The sequence below is a fragment of the Saccoglossus kowalevskii genome, chromosome 10, assembly GCF_978046115.1.
Source record: "Saccoglossus kowalevskii chromosome 10, keSacKowa6.1, whole genome shotgun sequence".
Classification (NCBI taxonomy): domain Eukaryota; kingdom Metazoa; phylum Hemichordata; class Enteropneusta; family Harrimaniidae; genus Saccoglossus; species Saccoglossus kowalevskii.
Window position 1 is genome coordinate 36,936,267 of NC_140650.1, and position 21,397 is coordinate 36,957,663.

The window sequence follows — 21,397 nt, forward strand, 5'->3', positions numbered from 1 at the left end:
TTCTACTCACCAGGCAGACACAGTTGTATGCAAGTATAACACGATTTCTACTCACCAGGCAGACAAAGTTGTATGCAAGTATAACAAGATTTCTACTCACCAGGCAGACACAGTTGTATGCAAGTATAACAACAAGATTTCTACTCACCAGGCAGACACAGTTGTATGCAAGTATAACAAGATTTCTACTCACCAGGCAGACACAGTTGTATGCAAGTATAACAAGATTTCTACTCACCAGGCAGACACAGTTGTATGCAAGTATAACAAGATTTCTACTCACCAGGCAGACACAGTTGTATGCAAGTATAACAAGATTTCTACTCACCAGGCAGACACAGTTGTATGCAAGTATAACAACAAGATTTCTACTCACCAGGCAGACACAGTTGTATGCAAGTATAACAAGATTTCTACTCACCAGGCAGACACAGTTGTATGCAAGTATAACAAGATTTCTACTCACCAGGCAGACACAGTTGTATGCAAGTACATTGTATAACAAGATTTCTACTCACCAGGCAAACACAGTTGTATGCAAGTATAACAAGATTTCTACTCACCAGGCAAACACAGTTGTATGCAAGTATAACAAGATTTCCACTCACCAGGCAGACACAGTTGTATGCAAGTATAACAAGATTTCTACTCACCAGGCAGACACAGTTGTATGCAAGTATAACAAGTTTTCTACTCACCAGGCAAACACAGTTGTATGCAAGTATAACAAGATTTCTACTCACCAGGCAAACACAGTTGTATGCAAGTATAACAAGATTTCTACTCACCAGGCAGACACAGTTGTATGCAAGTATAACACGATTTCTACTCACCAGGCAGACAAAGTTGTATGCAAGTATAACAAGATTTCTACTCACCAGGCAGACACAGTTGTATGCAAGTATAACAACAAGATTTCTACTCACCAGGCAGACACAGTTGTATGCAAGTATAACAAGATTTCTACTCACCAGGCAGACACAGTTGTATGCAAGTATAACAACAAGATTTCTACTCACCAGGCAGACACAGTTGTATGCAAGTATAACAAGATTTCTACTCACCAGGCAGACACAGTTGTATACAAGTATAACAAGATTTCTACTCACCAGGCAGACAAAGTTGTATGCAAGTATAACAAGATTTCTACTCACCAGGCAGACACAGTTGTATGCAAGTATAACACGATTTCTACTCACCAGGCAAACACAGTTGTATGCAAGTATAACAAGATTTCTACTCACCAGGCAGACAAAGTTGTATGCAAGTATAACAAGATTTCTACTCACCAGGCAGACACAGTTGTATGCAAGTATAACAACAAGATTTCTACTCACCAGGCAGACACAGTTGTATGCAAGTATAACAAGATTTCTACTCACCAGGCAGACACAGTTGTATGCAAGTATAACAACAAGATTTCTACTCACCAGGCAGACACAGTTGTATGCAAGTATAACAAGATTTCTACTCACCAGGCAGACACAGTTGTATGCAAGTATAACAACAAGATTTCTACTCACCAGGCAGACACAGTTGTATGCAAGTATAACAAGATTTCTACTCACCAGGCAGACACAGTTGTATGCAAGTATAACAAGATTTCTACTCACCAGGCAGACAAAGTTGTATGCAAGTATAACAAGATTTCTACTCACCAGGCAGACACAGTTGTATGCAAGTATAACAAGATTTCTACTCACCAGGCAGACACAGTTGTATGCAAGTATAACAAGATTTCTACTCACCAGGCAGACACAGTTGTATGCAAGTATAACAAGATTTCTACTCACCAGGCAGACACAGTTGTATGCAAGTATAACACGATTTCTACTCACCAGGCAAACACAGTTGTATGCAAGTATAACAAGATTTCTACTCACCAGGCAGACACAGTTGTATGCAAGTATAACAAGATTTCTACTCACCAGGCAGACACAGTTGTATGCAAGTTTAACAACAAGATTTCTACTCACCAGGCAGACACAGTTGTATGCAAGTATAACAAGATTTCTACTCACCAGGCAGACAAAGTTGTATGCAAGTATAACAAGATTTCTACTCACCAGGCAGACACAGTTGTATGCAAGTATAACAACAAGATTTCTACTCACCAGGCAGACACAGTTGTAAATGTTCTATTGCTGTTGCTATGTTTCTTTGTATAACTCTAAGTTGTCTTAATTCATCCGCTTTACTCACTAATTCATGACCTGACTCTTGCAGTACTTTATTTGCTTGTAAAACATGCCTCTGAAAACAATCATGATCAAAGAAAGCTTAGAAAGAACTCCCGTGTGCTGAGAGTATTGAAGACACATCAAAAATTAATTCAAAATTACTTGTACATGAGATATTGATGGAAAAGCTGAAAACTAATTATGTAAATCAGGTAACTAATATGAACAGAACAGAACAAAAAAAATATGAATTATTATGCTAATTAGAGAATTAATATTAATCAAAATTAATCAGGCCTGTGTATTGTCCTAGAGCATTTATGTACCAAATTTTATTCAAATGTGATGATCTGTAATTGAGATATCAGTGTTAATTAATTATGTTAATTAGGTGATTAATAAGCATAAATATTTACCAAAAACTAATTAGGTTTCTGCATAGTTCTCTATAAAAGTTTCATTAAGATCCAATTTGTGGTTCTTTATATATCAGTGGAACATTATGCAAATTAGATAATTAATATCCAATTAAAACTAATCAGGTGTCTGCATAATCCTAGAAGATCTAAGTAGCAAGTCTCATTGAAATATGATGATTACTACTTGATAAATCCAAAGCTGAAAATTATGAAAATTAGGTAATTAATATGTACTCATATTACCCTAAAAACTATCAGGTCTGTGCAGTGTCCTATGACATCTATGTACGAAGTTTTATTGAAATGTGATGATTACTACTTGAAATATCAAAAGGTGAAAATTAATTATATATGCAAATTAGTTAATTAATATATACTGATATTACCCTAAAAACTATCAGGTCTGTGCAGTGTCCTATGACATCTATGTACCAAATTTCATTGAAATGTGATGATTACTACTTAAAATATCAAAAGCTGAATATTAATTAATTATGCAAATTAGGTAATTAATATATACTGATATTACCCTAAAAACTATCAGGTCTATGCAGTGTCCTATGACATCTATGTACCAAATTTCATTGAAATGTGATGATTACTAATTGAAATATCAAAAGCTGAAAATTAATTAATTATGCAAATTAGGTAATTAATATATACTGATATTACCCTAAAAACTATCAGGTTTGTGCAGTGTCCTATGACATCTATGTACCAAGTTTTATTGAAATGTGATGATTAGTACTTGAGATATCAGTGGAAGAGCCGAAAATTGATTAATCATTATGTAAATTAGGTAATTAATATTGCACAGATTTTTACCCAAAACTAATCAAATGTGCGCATTAGCTTGGAGCATCTATGTGCCAAGTTTCATCAAAATCCAACAAGTGGTTCTTTAGATATCAGTGGAACAGTCATGGAACAGCTAAAAATCAGCTAATTATCATGCAAATTAGGTAATTAATATGCATGGATTTTTACCAAAACCTAATCAAATCTGCGCATTGGCCCAGAGCATATATGCACCAAGTTCCATCAAAAACAGATGTATAGTTCTTTAGATATCAGTGGAACAGTTGGACACACATACACACACACACACACATACACACATACAGACACACTAACTGCAAAGACTCCCTTTTTGTGCTTCGCACACGGGAGTCAAAAACTACTGTATTGTGGAAAGGGTTGCTGCAATTTTATCACATTTTGAGGGCATTCAGTTCCACCACATTGTGTTGCATATATATGCATATATATACAATGTATATTTTTCTTTGATGATCCAGTTCTATATGGCCAAATAGAAGTCATTTTAATGTTGAAAAAAAAATCTGATGGATTTTGTTCAAACTTTGTACATATACATTTGACATTATGGGATCTTGATGAACGTCATTTTGTCTTTCCGATCAGATTCAAAATGACTGACTGACAGCCATTATGTTTTACTAAATGTAGTTCTGAATGCATATCATATATTATGTACTGACCATTCATGTTCCAACAATAATATGATAAGCAAAACCATATTTCTTAAACTACATGTACATACATGTACCTATCGGAGACTTTGTAATGCAATAACTAGTATACACTGGTTTCTGTATTTCCCAAGGTTAGGGCAGTACATATGTATACACAGAGAGATGGTCTGCCTGCTAGCAGACACAGACCATATTCAGTGTTCTCCCCAGGATTTAAACCACTGTGGCGGCCTAATTTGCATATCATTTGCATACCATTTACATAATAATGGAAATTGACCAAAGCACATTTACACCCACACAATAAACAACGTATATTTTTAAAAACAAAGTGGCAGATATTTATTTGCTTCACACAGTGTTATAAACACTTTTATTTTGGGCACTTTAGTAATATCAATGAGCTACGTCACAGGGAAAATATTTTTTTTTTGGAGTCAAAATATTACGTTTCACGATTTAGAAGAGTTTGAATTTAAAAATGAAACATTCTCGAAATGCAAATGCTGCAGACTAAAAAGAAACAAATAAATTGTAAAAGGTTAAATGAAACTCATTTGAAACGTTTGAGCCAGGATTATGTTCACCACTTTCATGATCTTATTTACTACAAAATTCTCCTTCAAAAAATCGACCATGTAGTTATTTGGCGGATTGTTGGTTATTATTCCGACCATCAGCTTCTAACGTTTACATTTACAGTAAATGAACGAACAAATAACACTTCCAAACGATCAAAGTTACGACGTGACATAACTTACTTCGCGATGTTATACACCGGTTATACCAATAATTTCTCTTACTCGGTCATGATGCCATGCAAAAATTAAATACTTCTTTTTTTATATGAAAAAACGTAAAATTTGAGCTAGTTTTATCGGGAGAAATTATTTTTGATCACTCGATCACTTCGGTGAAAAACACAGACCCGCCATGATAGTTATGACGCATTAGTTGACCGGCATGTGTCCTTTGACCCGGTGGGTCACAAACTCCATTTACCAATCAAAATGTCGCATGGTAATGCCGGTAGAACCCGAAGTTTTCCGCATGATCGTGATCATAAAAATTATATTGCGAAAGTAAAGCGATGTCGTAGCACGATGTGTTGGTATGAATTTCAGATGAAAACTGCATGATGCTTTTCGAAAGAGGTGATTAGAAATTTTTAAAAGGTAAAAAAAAGTATTGAAAGAAGAATTTTTACATAATTCACGATGATAACAGTTCAAATGTATTTTACCCAATAACGCAATAAACATGTTGTTTTTTTCTTGAGTAGCGTAAACTGATCGTGAACTCCAATTTGCCCATGTTATATCGGGTGGAATTGATTTTGAAAGAATTTTAGCTTTCAAACTAAAGACTGCGTCTATCGTCAGAAAGAGGTGCTAATTTTACAAAATTGACTTGTATTGTTCAAAGCCGCTACCACATCACGCGACTATGTCTATTGTTTACAAATTATTATCCCCGACTGGCAGGATGCGTGTCGGTCGGTACGTAAGTATAATAACAATATGACAATAGTCGGAAGCGTTTCCGCAGTGGTCGCTAATTTTGAGTGCCGGTCAGGCCGACCAGCGTGACGAGAACCCCCAATGAAAAGAAGCACTGTGGCGGTCTTGCTAATCACCGTGGCGGTGTCAGACCGGTGTGGTGGCAAATCAAAGCACTGTGGCGGGACTGCCACGCTGTTTACATCCTGGGGAGAACACTGATATTAACATTCTAAAAGTTCAATTCATCTCTGGAACATTGAGATCAAAAGGTTTCCATGTAATAGGGGAGTTTCTTTTTACAGAAAGCAACATTTTATCAAGAGCTATAAATTACTGTTTTTCTGTTTAATATGTTGTACATGAATGCAATAAAAAGTTAGCATGTTTTAATTATATTGACCTTTAGTTTTTCACATTCTCCTCTGACTTTGAGCAATTCTGCAATGCTATCCGTGAAACCGTGGTAATGGAAGTTACACATCCTCTCAATATCTTTGTCATGGCTTCGTATTCGCACATCCAATTGATCAAGGAATTTCTCATGTTCATTGCCATCGTATATAGCCCTGTGAAAAGACAATATAGTCTTATGGAAGTGTAGTATTATAGAGGAAGCCTACTGATAATTTTTGATAAATAAACCTTAATTGAACTATATTGGAGTGACAAAGGGTGAACAATTGCAATGAAAAATAATTACCACAGAAACACAATGTATTACATTATTTTGAATTGAGAACTTTGGTATTACATGTAAGAACAACATTTATGAAATCTCAATTTGAAATACCGTCAGAACAACTTTAGGCAAGACAAATAATGACATCATTTGATCTTACTGTACTCGGCAGGACATGACATTGTTTTTCACATTCATTTAGGCTATACATGTAGTAGTGTTCATGCTACATAAAGTATGGGCTAAGACTAAGGAAACAGTAGTTAGCAAAAGCTAAGGAACATCCAAACTTGTTAAGAATATACAAAAATCTTCAGTCATTTCTTACAACTCTTACAAGGTATACAAGCTGGTAGGCTGGTAGGCTGGTTGGCAATCCGCTCCTCTCAAAAAACAAATGACAAGTTTTCAGCTGTTGACATGGAGGACGTGAAGCTAACGTCTGTTTATAACTAAAACTGGGCCCCGTAGACATATTCAGAATTCACTTTTAAATTACTTTATTACCGGTACTAGCACATATTCTGCTGTTATAATTATTATTTTGAATTGTTTTGCGATTGTATTTTCTAGATTCTATGATTGAACGCAGCATTTACAGTGAAACATTGGTGGTAGAATGGCTTCTCCATGAATGCTATTACATTGGTGTAGAATGTATTGAGCAAACTTAACACTGAGAAAACAGGTGCAGAATTCATTATTTCTATTTATACATGTACAGATACATGTGTAATGTTATTCACATCATCCCCACCATCCCCAGGAGTACATGTATGTTGTATAATGTGATATTCTCAATGAATGACTGATCTACATTTCTATGACACAAATAAGGTAACATCATAGAGCACTCAATTTTGGTACAAATGCAGAAAATCCAAGTATGACTATACAGAATAAATAATAATAGTTATAACAAGAACATTTAAAAATTGTGACTTTCACTGTAAACCCCTTCATTTTACGGGAAAAATTTTCATCAATTTCATGGGTTAAAGAATCTTTAAATTTTGTAGTGTGAACATTTTACTAGTGTTAAATTCTGTCTTCACGAACACCATTTAATCATCACAATTAGTAGCAGTAAAAACAGCATATACATGTGCTATACATTTTGTATGTACCCTATATGAAGACACAAACTACAATCTTCTAGAAACATGCATTCATTCAAGCCAAATTGCTTATAGCCTAGCCTGATTTAGATATCCACTCATTTGAACAATCAGATTTATGTAATTCAAACAGATAAACTGTATCATCCCTAGTGCATACAATACCTAACACTGCTCCTCAAAGAATTTTCCATGTATAAAAATATTGATAATTTCCATGTAGTACTACATACAAAGTTTCTATTTGTAACATTTGTAAAGCAAAACTTGCTTGTCAGCAGGTCTTCTTGATGTAGCCACACAAATCATTGATGATGATGATAATAATTCATAACAGAGACAAACATGCATACATGTATCAGTGAACACTTCAGATATATCTACCATAGCATGTACACAAATACTAAGACAAGAAATCTGTTTTACCTAACTATACTCAAAGACTAAAAAAATTCACTTTACCTTGATAATATCCTTACACTATCCAAAAAAGAGGCGTTATACTCAACTTGATCTACAGGATCCTGCATGCTAAACTACAGCGATATTAGCATGCAGTGCATACAATGTAATTCCCATAAATGAAGACAACAGACAAAACTAACTCACAATGAATACAGATTAAGAACCCATCTGATTCTGATAAGCCACTTGACCTGACACGACCTATGCATGACCCCGGATTGAAAATATATACCCAATGATTAAGCCGAATAATTTACAGTTTTTTACTTTTAGCTTATAGATGGTACATGTATATCCTTAATCCGGTTATGGCATGACATATGATATAAAAGTAGCAACAACTAAATTACACTACATGTATTAGCAATAACAATTTAGTAGGCTGGAACCTCACGAATTCATGAAAGCTGGGATACAAATTAGTTAAATCATTGTCACTAGTTGGTTTAAAACTATTTTGGTCGCCATGGCAATTAAATTTAATGAATATGAAAAAAAGATGTAGGTAGTCTTTTGGCGACCAAAAAAAATCTGGCTGGCGATAACACTTTCATGGTGACACTTTACTACACACAATTCAAAATAATATCTGCCATATTTTTTTTTTTTCAATTTTTGTTATGAAACAACGTCTGACGATTGCTGCATATTTTGCCAGAGTCTGAGTCTGTGCAGTCTGTTGCCGAATCTAGGCAGGACTGTCATAGAGTGACAATCGAGACAGCAGTAAGAGAGAGAGAAAATTTAAACTGCATTGGTCAAAGACGCTTTCGTGGTTAAAATAAAACAAGGTCGAAGATTATATGTTTTGTATATAATGCAGCACACATCCAAATGAAAATGAGAGTACATAAATGAATTGGCATTATGTCACATGATTACAGTCTGTACAACGGTTATATCATATATGCCTAAATAAATATCTGAAAATCAAACAAGCAGCCTCTCGACTGAGATAGCTCCGCTGTTAGCAATGCACATTTCAATTAAAGAACAGAAGATATAATTAGAAAATGAACAATATGTAGACTTGGTGTTTTTAACAAAAAGTCGAAAATATCACTTTTTACCAAAAATTACAAAAATATTCATCAAAATTAGAGAATTGAAGATATCATCATGAAATGAACAAATTTGAGAGTGGTTTACATGTAGTACCTATATATGTAATATCAAAGCAATTGGACTTGTGGTTTTTAACAGGAGTCAAAAATATTTAATTTACTATTTACCAAAAATGACAAAAATATTCACCAAAATTAGAAAATTAAAGATATCATTACAAAATGAACAAATCTGAGAGAGGTACACATGTAGTACCTATATATGTAATATCAAAGCAATTGGACTTGCAGTTTTTAACAAGAAGTCGAAAATATCATTTTTTACCAAAAATGACAAAAATATTCACCAAAATTAGAGAATTGAAGATATCATTACAAAACCAACAAATCTGAGAGAGGTCCACATGTAGTACCTATATATGTAATATAAAAGCAATTGGACTTGCAGTTTTTAACAAGAAGTCGAAAATATCACTTTTTACCAAAAATACCAAAAATATTCACCAAAATTAAAGAATTAAAGATATCATTACAAAAAGAACAAATCTGAGAGAGGTCCACATGTAGTACCTATATATGTAATATAAAAGCAATTGGACTTGCGGTTTTTAACAAGAAGTCGAAAATATCACTTTTTACCAAAAATGACAAAAATATTCACCAAAATTAGAGAATTGAAGATATCATCATGAAACGAACAAATCTGAGAGAGGTCTACCCAAGGTACATATACACCAAGTATCAAAGCATTCAGGCTTGTAGTTGACACGGACGACGGAGACGACGGACAATGACTCATATGATAAGCTCCGTTCGACAAAGTCGACAGCGGAGCTAAAAAGCTTATAAATAACTCCCATGTGCATAGTATAAGAGCATCTATGTGCCAAATTTCATTCAAATGTAATGATTAGTACTTGAAATATCAGATGAAAAGCCCAAAAAATACTAATTATGCAAATTAGTAATAAATATGCATGAATATTAAACAAAAAGAAGTGTGCATTGTCCTATACATTTACATCTATGAACAAAGTTTCATTGTAATGTAGAGGCAAGTATTTGAAATATCAGTGGAAAAGCACAAATCGACTAATCACTATGCAAATTGTTGATTAATATGCAGGGTTTTCAAACAAAACTAATCAGGCCTGTGCAGTGTCCCAGACCATCTATGTATTCTAGTACATTAGAATTACAAAGAACAGTCATGAACAGCCAAAAAATAGCTAATTATGCAAATTAGGTAATTAATATGAATGAATTTAACCCGAACCTAATCAAATCTGCAAATTAGCCCAGAGCATCTATGCATCAAGTTCTTGAGATATCATTGATGGGGTTCGTATGATAATTTCAATGAGTTTGTATGATAATTTCAAAGGTTTTGCATGATAATTTGAAGAGATTTGAATAAGAACACGCCTAGAACATGTTTGACATTTGATTCCACATACATGTAGATGGCAAGACAGGAATGAAATGTGTTGCCATTAAAACTCACATTACAATTGTTGTCAACTTTTTATATTTTGATATCCTGATAAAATATACACACTGCCAACATTTCTGACATATTGTGGAACACACACACACACCCACATGTATACATACAGACGCACTAACTAAAAAGACTCCCATTATGTGGGAGTCAAAAACATAATTTAAAATTTCTGTTTATACTATGCATTTGAAAACAATAAATTCTGGCGACCAACAATTTTTGGGGTTTGCGTGATAATTTGAAGAGAATTGAATAATAAATGGAATTGGTTTGTTTGATAATTTGAAGGGGTTTGTGCAATAATTTGAAGGGGTTTGCGTGATAATTTGAAGGGGTTTGCGTGATAATTTGAAGGGGTTTGTGTGATAATTTGAAGGGGTTTGCGCAATAATTTGAAGGGGTTTGCGCGATAATTTGAAGGGGTTTGCGTGATAATTTGAAGGGGTTTGTGTAATAATTTGAAGGGGTTTGTGCGATAATTTGAAGGGGTTTGCGTGATAATTTGAAGGGGTTTGTGCAATAATTTGAAGGGGTTTGCGCGATAATTTGAAGGGGTTTGCGTGATAATTTGAAGGGGTTTGTGTAATAATTTGAAGGGGTTTGTGCGATAATTTGAAGGGGTTTGCGTGATAATTTGAAGGGGTTTGTGCAATAATTTGAAGGGGTTTGCGTGATAATTTGAAGGGGTTTGCGTGATAATTTGAAGGGGTTTGTGTGATAATTTGAAGGGGTTTGTGCAATAATTTGAAGGGGTTTGCCAGTGTAGGAAATTTGTCCAGATTACATACCAGACATCAGGGCTGGTAACTTTCAAAAGTTACAAGCCCTGCTAAAATGTTACCAGTTCCGCACATTTTTTTCAATTATTTTCGCACACACACACACACAAATAAACACAAGTTGTATACAATATACTATGCACGGTTTATTTTAACAACAAAGTAGCTGTAGAGAACATGCATATTCAGAACATGATATATCAGGTGTCTGTGTCACTGTTGCTCTCGGCTAGATCAGAAAAATCTGAACCATAGTCAGAATCTATTCCAGCTACCAAATGAGCATCACCATCTGTTTCAGCTTCTGCAACTTCCTCCTCATCAAGTGCATCAGCAGCTCTCAGAGACTGAAGGAGAGTGCATCTGTATGGTCATCAATTTGTTTCTGTACTGGGTTTTTGTAGCTTTCATCTGTGAAAAGCCCCTTTCACACTCAGATGTTCCTGCTGGTAGTGACAACATCAAGTCAACTACACCAAGAATGTTGGGGAACTCCACACGAAACAGGTTATTGATTGTCTGCCATGACATACTGTGGACTTTGTAACTGAAACAATAAATGCACACTGTTGTTGAATATGTACAGTAAGTAAATAAGTGCTGTGTTTTTACTTTCAGTGAAAAAATAAGAACACGATCTCATTCATTTAAGTGAAATATGTAACCATACCTGTCAGTGTTGTACAACTTTTGCTTTAGGACAGTCCACTCAGACTCAGCAGCTGTCACATCAACACCAGCATCTAACAAATTTTGATTAAAATGGTCAACCAAATTTGCTAATAAGTCATCTCCAAATTCTAAAACAAAGTAAGGAAATAATGTGATCTCCTATGCAGTTAGAACCTGTCTGAATTAGTCAGAAATATGCATATATATAATATATATAAACAAACTATAGTACATCAGTCTGATCACATACCAACTGCGTCTTCATGTGTTGCAGGCCATGATGAAAGGTCAGCGATTTTGGTTGATTGAATCAAACCCTCATTTACATCTTCAAAACGGGTCTTGATGGCCTTCTGTAATCCCTGCACTACCTTGCTAACATCATTATTTATAGACTGACTACCACTAAGTTTATGGCCTACAAAGATCCCATCATTGGCCTCAAGCCCAGCCTGCATCCTTCTTTGTTCAGGTCCTGGTCTGAAAAATAAACCACCACCATGGCACCAATGCTAATGCAATAGCTAACTACACCATTAAACTACAATTACGATATTATCTAAACTTCTAATATATTAATAACAAAATACTATTAACTTGTTTCAAATTTTAGAATATGGGATACCGTAGCCTTGATTATTTGATGAACTTGATATATACATTTTTCCCTTTTTTGTAGCTGCATAGATAACTTAACCATTACAGCCAAAATATCAACAAGGAAATGAGCATATATCATAACAGGCTGTGATGTCAACTGTGCCAATAAAAACTTCGCTACGAACCTGGATAACCTTGAAATAAATAATATGACAGTAATTTAAACTAATATCAGTCTAAATATATTCTAACAATGTTTTTTTTTCAGTAGGAGAGAAATAAATGTTATGAAGATCTGACATATTTACCTCACCTAGGTGCAGTACCAATGCTGGGTATGCCTTAAGCATGTTGTGAATAGCTCTCTGAGTATGGCTTATCCAGCGAGTACCACCAACACGTGTGCTCATAATGACAGGTTTAGCCAGTGCTTCAAACGACTTCTTTAAACCATTTGTTTGTTTGGGGCTCTTGTGATAAAATTTGAAAAGCTGATCCAATAAATCATACACTTTCTTGAATAGAGTGGATGTACTCATTGCTTGCTTGAAGGCCAGTTCAACTCTGTGTGACATGCACTTTACCATCAATATGGATTTGTTGACATTTCTCTGGAATATGGAAATTACTCCATTGAACTTGCCTGTAAATGACAAATAACTACTCAACAACATATATATGAAAAGAGTCCCCCCAAACAAAATTGAACAAAAGCTGCTTCACACGATGACATATGTACAACTAACTATAGATTTTTTTCCCCAAGTACAAATGTGCTGGTCAGTTACTGGTCAAAGAGCAGCTTTGCAGTTTGATTGGTAAATCTGCAGTCCAGGTTGCAAAATTGGTGTCTCAATCTTATACTAGTTTAAATGACTAGGAAGGAAATACTAGTAGTAATAAAGCAAGGCAATTTTACCTGTATTTACACTAGCACCATCACCAATGAATGCCACTATCTTCTTAAGAACATCTTTGCTTGCGATATTTTGGAAGATCAGGGCCTTCATGATAGCATCATATATTCCATGAGCATCACCATTCTCACAAGCTATAATTCCCAGGAAATAACAATGAGTAACACCATTGTTGGCAAAATGAACATAGACGATCTCATTCTCAACAACTGAAATATCTGTGCTACCATCAGACATTATAGATATGTATTTAGCATCCTGAATGTGACTTTCAATTTCACTTCGTACAACTTCAGAAATAGCAACAATGAATTCCGTGCAGCTATTTTTATTCCTAAGAATAAATAAAAAGAAATTATATATTTATAGCAGAAATACATTTAAATAAATAATAATAACTTGAGTATAGTGCAAAAATCAGGAAAGAGTTCCTTTATACCCCCCATTCCTAACCCTTACCCTACCCTCAAGTAATCCCCATTTAATTGTACATCCCTCTCCTAAGGACATCTATAATTATCTAGAGGGCATTTACAAATGAATTGGGTAACTGGGAGCGAGTGTTAGAGTTGGGGTTAGGAATGAGGGGTACAAAAGGAACTCTTGCCAAAAAATCATAATGCCAAATTGTTTGAGAAATAAATCTATAAAAAGATAAAATCACATACAGAAGCAGTTATAATGAGAAGCTGATAAAAAAGATGTTTTTCTGATGACATCATATGACTAAACATTCACAAAGCATCATTAAATGTAAAGTATAAACTACAAATATAAACAATTTTACCTGTAAGTAGGTCCAATATCCAGCTGTTTTTTTTCATCTACTTCACACATCCATACGAAGTCAGTAATAGGTCTAGAGTGTTTCACAATAGCGTGGGCATTACGGAATAGCTTCTCTAACCTGTTAACACTTTTACCATTCAACATTTCGATGATTCTATCAGCAGGAAGTTGTTTTGATGGTGGAGCATTCTTTGCGTCGAATATCGATTTGGCTTGTTTATGACCAATTAACATTTCATGGCATGTGAGGGCATCATGTCTTAAATTGGTACAGCCGGTTACAAACGATCCCTTTCCGTACTTACGGAGTTTGTCTGGTATTTTGCGGTTTGATAACGGCCCGTAAATAGCCCGGCAGATACGGCAATACACCGTATGATTACCGGTGTCATCGGTGACCAGCCATTCTTTGAACTCCGTCTTCCAGCTTGGAACTATTTTGCGAGTACGTTTTGACTGGTCATATTCCTTATTTGCCGCAATTCTATCGATGCTCGACTTCTGTATCTTTGTTGGAGGGTCTATCCCCAAAAAACGATACATGTTGTACGCGAAATGAAAACTTTGTAAACAAACTACGCAACGATAGAACTGGTCAGGGGTCACCAGAAGTCTCACTGCACCATGGGAGATAGGACCTGACTCGAGGTCACGTACCTATTATTATGTTAATAAGTCAATGGATTCCGTGTTGTGGTTGAGAATGCGTGTCGGCAAGTCGCGATGTGCGACGGCGATGCAATATTTTCATAGTTTTGGCTGATCACGTTTCTGTTTAAAATGTTTAGAGCACATATAAAGAATGGTAGCTTGTTTTTATTTTAATTTCGGCCGAAGAATGTGGTAACATGTTACCCGTCCACCAGACAGGGAAGTTTGAAATTCAACCAGTCCGATACGAAAGTTACCCGTCTCGGCCGTGCGGACGGGCAGGAATTTCCTACACTGGGTTTGCGTGATAATTTGAAGGGGTTTGCGTGATAATTTGAAGGGGTTTGTGTAATAATTTGAAGGGGTTTGTGCGATAATTTGAAGGGGTTTGCGTGATAATTTGAAGGGGTTTTTGTGATAATTTGAAGGGGTTTGCATGATAATCTAAAGGTGTTGCATGATAATTTAATGGGGTTTGCGTGATAATTTGAAGAGATTTGTGTGATTGAAAGGTGTTTGCGTGATAAATTAAAGGGGTTTGTTTGATAATTGGAAGGGGTTTGCGTGATAATTGGAAGGGGTTCGTGTGATATTTTGAAGAGGTTTGCATGATAATTGGAAGGGTTTGTGTGACAATTTGAAAAGGTTTACGTGATTGGAAGAAGTTTGCATGATAATTTTAAGGGGTTTAAATGATATTTTGAAGATTGAATTGAATAATAAATGGAATTGGTTTGTTTGATAATTTTAAGGGGTTTGTGTGATAATTTGAAGGGGTTTGTGTGATAATTTGAAGGGGTTTGTATGATAATTTGAAGGGGTTTGCGTAATAATTTGAAGAGGTTTGCGAGATCATTTGAAGAGATTTGTGTGATTGGAAGGTGTTTGCGTGATAAATTAAAGGTGTTTGTTTGATAATTTGAAGGTGTTTGCATGATAATTGGAAGGGGTTTGCATGATAATTGGAAGGGGTTCGTGTGATTTTTTGAAGGGGTTTGCATGATAACTGGAAGGGGTTCGTGTGATATTTTGAAGGGGTTTACGTGATTGGAAGAAGTTTGCATGATAATTGGAAGGGGTTTGTGTGATAATTTGAAGGGGTTTGTGTGATAATTTTAAGAGGTTTGTGTGATAATTTGAAGGGGTTTGCATGATAATCTGAAGGTGTTGCGTGATAATTTGATGGGGTTTGCGTGATATTTTGAAGGCTTTGTGTGACACTTTGAAGGGGTTTGCATGATAATTGGAAGGGTTTGTGTGACAATTTGAAGGGCTTTACATGATAATTTGAATGGATTTACATAATAATCTGAAGGTGTTTGATAATTTGAAGGTGTTTGCATGATAATTAGATAGGGTTTGAATGATATTTTAAAGAAAATTGCATGATAATTGGAAGGGGTTTGTGTAATAATTTGAAGGTATTTGTGTGATAATTTGATGGGGTTTGCGTGATAATTTGATGGGGTTCGCATGATAATTTTAACGAGTTTGCATGATAATTTCAAAGGTTTTGCATGATAATTTGAAGAGATTTGAATAAGAACACTACTAGAACATGTTTGACATTTGATTCCACATACATGTAGATGGTGTGGGGTATAGGATCTTTTACCGAATCAGATAACAAGTCAGTTACTTCGAGTTGAAAAGCAAGACTACTTTATTCCGTGATCTAAACACTACTGCCTCGTGTTAGCCTTGACTCACACATGTGACAAATTTACATTCTGGCAGGCAATCTCAAGTTACATTAACATGAGGGGTTTGCGTGATAATTTGAAGAGGTTTGCGTGATAATTTGAAGGGGTTTGCATGATAATCTAAAGGTGTTGCGTGATAATTTAATGGGGTTTACATGATAATCTGAAGGTGTTTGATAATTTGAAGGTGTTTGCGTGATAATTAGATAGGGTTTGAATGATATTTTAAAGAAAATTGCATGATAATTGGAAGGGGTTTGTGTAATAATTTGAAGGTATTTGTGTGATAATTTGATGGGGTTTGCGTGATAATTTGATGGGGTTCGTATGATAATTTCAAAGGTTTTGCATGATAATTTGAAGAGATTTGAATAAGAACACGCCTAGAACATGTTTGACATTTAGTTCCACATACATGTAGATGGTAAGACAGGAATGAAATGTGTTGCCATTGAAACTCACATTAAAATTATTGTCAATATTTTATATTTTGATATCCTGATAGAATATACACAGTGCCAACATTTCTGACATATTGATTATAGTAGTAGTAGTAGTAGTAGTAGTAGTAGTCCAGAGTTTTAAATCCGCTTTGGTCCCCGAAGACGAGGGTGGCCGGATTCACCTTAAACTAGTGGCAATCGCTCTTACCCCTCCCTCCACTTTGCACGATTTAAAGCATCCCTCATCCTCATCCCAACCTTCCCACTCTCCTCCTCCACTTGCATCTTCCACGTCTTCGTTGGCCCTCCCCTTTTCCTTGGACCGCTCACCTCTAAATCAAGGGCCCTTCTTAATATATGCCCATCCTCCCTCCTCAGCACATGCCCATACCAACGTACCCCATTTGCCTTCGCCAACCAATCTACCGCTTCATTCAAACCCAACATCTGCATCAAGTCCTCAGTTATCTTTCTGTCCATCAACTTCACCCCACACATCACTCTCACCATCGCTCTCTCTGTTCTCCTTAAAATACCCAACTCATTTTCACTCAAACACCATGTCTCGCTCCCATACAGCAATGCTGATCTCACACAACTCTTATAAACTATTCCTTTCATCTCCAAGGGAAATCTCTTCCCATATAGTAGCTCTCCACATTCCCTAAACTTCACCCAAGCAAACCTTGCTCTAGCTGTCACAGCCACCTCACACCCACCACCCACACTTACCTTGTCCCCCAGGTATGTAAACTCCTTCACTGACTCAACCTCATCACACAACTTTTCTTCCTGTTCCAACACCCTTCCAATTCCATTCTTACATCTTCCACACGCAAAATCCCTTGCCAATCTTTGGGACACCCTCTTCATCTTTGCACATCTCTCATGTATCCACTTCCCACATTTCACACACCGCACTGAATTTACCTTTACCCTCTTTCCACACATGCCACATGGGTCAACCTTACTCACCAAAGCTTTCTCCTCCGTCCCACTCACCATCACTTTTGTCTTTCCCAGATTTACCTTCAAACCCTTACTCTCAAATGCTTTTTTTCCATTTCACAAACTTCTCCCAGTTAAATAAAAATTACCAAATTTGCTTTTATTTTTTTTTATACTTAAATTGTTAAATTTCTGTTTAAGCAATGCACATTTCAATTAGAGAATTGAAAATATCATCACAAAATGAACAAATTTGAGAGAGGTCCACCTGAGGTGTCTATGTGTATAGTATACAAGTAATTGGCCTAGTGGTTTGCAACAGGAAGTCGAAAATATCACTTTTTACCAAAAATGACAAAAATATTCATCTAAATTAGAGAATTGAAGATATCATGAAATGAACAAATCTGAGAGAGGTCTACCTGTAGTACCATTGATAGCAATATTTAAAATAGCTTTTAGCTTTCTATTATTGAAAATGTGCCAGCTGTAAACTATAAATCTCATTTATTAGGATTCATGCATGAAGTTACAGGGATAGGAAAATGCATCATTATGGCAATGGAATATCAAGTTTACTTTTGTTAAATTTTAATAGATTCTTTAACTTATATCTGATTGTACATGCATAAATTAAAATTATAGTACACTCATTAAAATTAATAAATTTTCATGCATCCAAAGTAAAAAATTATTTAAATGATTTCGGATTGAATACTGAAACACATCTGATTGGTGGTGGGAATTGCAAAGCCAGTTATAAAAGGTCTATAAAGTTGCAAAAAATATTTCATCGAATATCAATGATCATGCCTGGTATAAGTTACAAAATGTAGATATATTGTATTTTAGTGGATAGTGGCTATTATGCCAAAATTGTTTTGATTCAGCGAAAGTTGTTGAGCGTGATTTATCACAAATGCACAGTGATTGTCATCTGTTTACTGACCATCACATGACCAGAAACTGTTACTAAGTAACACTTGCACTGTTGGTCGACAGTCTGAATACCTAAATATGCAAATTTTCTCCTATTTTTTAGTGTAAATTGATAGTTTTTGTTGTGTATCATAACTACAATTGCACTCGTTTTTGATATATCAACAAATATATGTCTGTGTTTTTCGTGGTGTCCTTCGAAATATGTTGTTTTGAATAAGTTTACCAGTCGTCCATGATTCACCCTGTATGTGTCATTGTGTCCAGTTGTAATGATATATTAGTAATTTGATTAGGTCAAAGATGTGTTGTCACGATATTTCACCTTCAGGGAACAGGGATATCTTATAGATACTGCAGTGCCCAGAAGCAAATAGGTGTCAACACAAACAGCGTAATCCGATGCGAATTACGTAATATTATTATGTACAGAGTAAATACCATAGGCACTAATGGTAATAAAGAATGAAAGAATGTTGTTCATCCTGGGGTTTGTAGGTCCATGTGCACTGTACACATGGACCTACAAACAACAACAGCAAAACAAATCCTATTTTCTATCCTATTTTACACAAGTATTTGAAATTAAAATAGGTAAAATGGTCTTGTATTCTACACATTTCCATGAATTTTGTTTTTCGAACTGTAAGTTAAGCATGGAATTATTGTAATGTATCGAGTTTCAAGAAGAACATAACTTAATTTAACCGGACTATACACATTTCCTGCACTGAACTGAATCATCAATTATTGAACACGCAGAATCAAGATAGTTGTGCAAAAGAACTTATGGTTGGACTAAACATGAATATACTTATAACCCCCCCCCCTCTAAATTACCAGATTAGCTCACCCACCAAAGCTATGTGACCATCTTCAATCACCGAACGAACTGTCACTGTCACCGCCGACGCTACACTCAGTTCAGCCAAAATGTTACAAATTACAAGACGTTAAAATCACATTTTACATCACGTATAACAATATACCTGAAAGTAAGTCCTATGCAAGCAGGGTCAGACTCCTCGATTTCAAAAACCAATCGTTCGTGGTCACGCAGTATTTTGTTTTCGACCGAATTCTCGGCGTTATCCGCCATCTTGAAAAAAATACGATCCGACTCGCATTGCTCTACGACGTAACATCCGCCGAGGCGTGGTATAAATAGAACTGTTTATAATATATTACAATTCAATCATTCGCTGGACGACTTGAAGTGAAATGATCGCTAGGTTGTATGGGATACCTGGAGTATCAAAGTTCCGTTATATATAGCTAAATTTACAAGCATAAATCGGGCCATTGACATTTACTACTTAATTAACGGACTTTAGTCTGGAAAAAGCAAGCATGTGTGAGTGTTCTCACCTGACTGTAGGTCCCAGTGGATCATTGGTTGACTCTATTTCAGTTAACAGGTGCTCATGTTGACTTTTAACAGATTCTTCGTGCACAATTGCGGTAAATGATATTACATTCGACAGTTTCGCCCATTTGTCCGCCATATTGATTACACTCAGTGAGCATGCGCTATGGCCACGGGGCGTCAAACTCTAAATTTAATAAAATAAACAAAGTATGGTCAAGTTCAAGATTGTTAATACTCGGGAATACAAATATTCAATACAATATCGTTTGGGTCTGGGCTGATTCGGGACGAGACTGTGGCGTGGCTATTTTGTTGTAGTTCATGAAAATTATATCGTATGACGCTTAGGTCAAAACGAGACAGCTAGAAAGATCGTGAACTGAACGTGAACTTTACAAATTATAACACAAAGGTCATCCACATACAATAATAATAATAATAACTTTATTACGCCGTATTGTGAAACTGCATCTCAATTTTAGCTAATTGTAATAAAAGTATAACAAAAAGAAGTAACTAAATCACATAAAAGACACACTACTACTAGGTACAGTACTAAGAGAAGAACATTTTCATTGTGCTTGGAAGTTAGCATGTATGTTTGGATTATGCTAGTATAGTGTTCTTGACAGTCACTGAACATGGTTTCCCTATTATATATTTACTAGGTAAATGGCAAGACACACTTCGGCAATAATCACGGTTTTATCCCCCAGTCGATCTGTTCATTCAATAACTGTCCGAGGGAATGGAGATAATTAGTAGTTGCACAAATTCTATAAAACTGCGACATTTGTGTTGATAAACATTGATTTTCACACAATACAATGCGATCTTCTAATGAAATCACGAGTATAAGTTTTGACCTGGGCGCGACTTGCACTAATTATCGCCGGTGACTCATTCGATACCTTCTATAAATCACCTAAAAAAATACCTAATTAAAGCTAGGTGACTATCTTTGTTTATTATGAGACCCATATCTCGCGCATGCGTGGCGCGACGACTTTAATGTTTTATGTGTCATTAACAACTGGGAATGCCATATCCTTAGAAGCTGTTAATTTGTTCTTATGTTTTGTGCAGTTGCTCAGGCAGGAGTTCCTCAATAAGGCCCATGCTCTGATATTATCACCTAGTTTCTTATTTTGACCAAGGAT

General features: G+C 35.5%; 3 protein-coding genes across 3 annotated transcripts in view; all 3 read right to left on the reverse strand.

Annotated features, from left to right (window-relative positions):
* LOC100375962 (exocyst complex component 6B-like) overlaps positions 1 to 20,383 on the reverse strand; it is a 90,148-nt gene extending 69,765 nt beyond the window's left edge. Inside the window, exons 1-3 of the mRNA XM_085504574.1 lie at positions 20,237 to 20,383; positions 5,998 to 6,163; positions 2,115 to 2,253 (exon numbers count right to left, since the gene is read on the reverse strand). Of these exons, the coding sequence (XP_085360700.1) occupies positions 2,115 to 2,253; positions 5,998 to 6,163; positions 20,237 to 20,373 (442 nt within the window). The 5' untranslated portion in view covers positions 20,374 to 20,383. The remainder of the gene's footprint in view (positions 1 to 2,114; positions 2,254 to 5,997; positions 6,164 to 20,236) is intronic.
* Positions 11,297 to 13,647, reverse strand: LOC146738039 (zinc finger protein 862-like). Its single transcript, XM_085504805.1, has 6 exons — positions 13,398 to 13,647; positions 12,779 to 13,121; positions 12,476 to 12,672; positions 12,129 to 12,353; positions 11,877 to 12,006; positions 11,297 to 11,753 (listed from the first exon to the last, which is right to left on the reverse strand). The coding sequence occupies exons 1-6, from the start codon at positions 13,630 to 13,632 to the stop codon at positions 11,537 to 11,539; spliced, it is 1,347 nt and encodes a 448-aa protein (XP_085360931.1). The 5' UTR covers positions 13,633 to 13,647; the 3' UTR covers positions 11,297 to 11,536.
* LOC146738040 (uncharacterized) lies at positions 14,155 to 14,727 on the reverse strand. Its single transcript, XM_085504818.1, has one exon. It carries the CDS (start codon positions 14,725 to 14,727, stop codon positions 14,179 to 14,181), a length of 549 nt encoding a protein of 182 aa, XP_085360944.1. The 3' UTR covers positions 14,155 to 14,178.
* Positions 20,384 to 21,397: the final 1,014 nt, after the last annotated feature.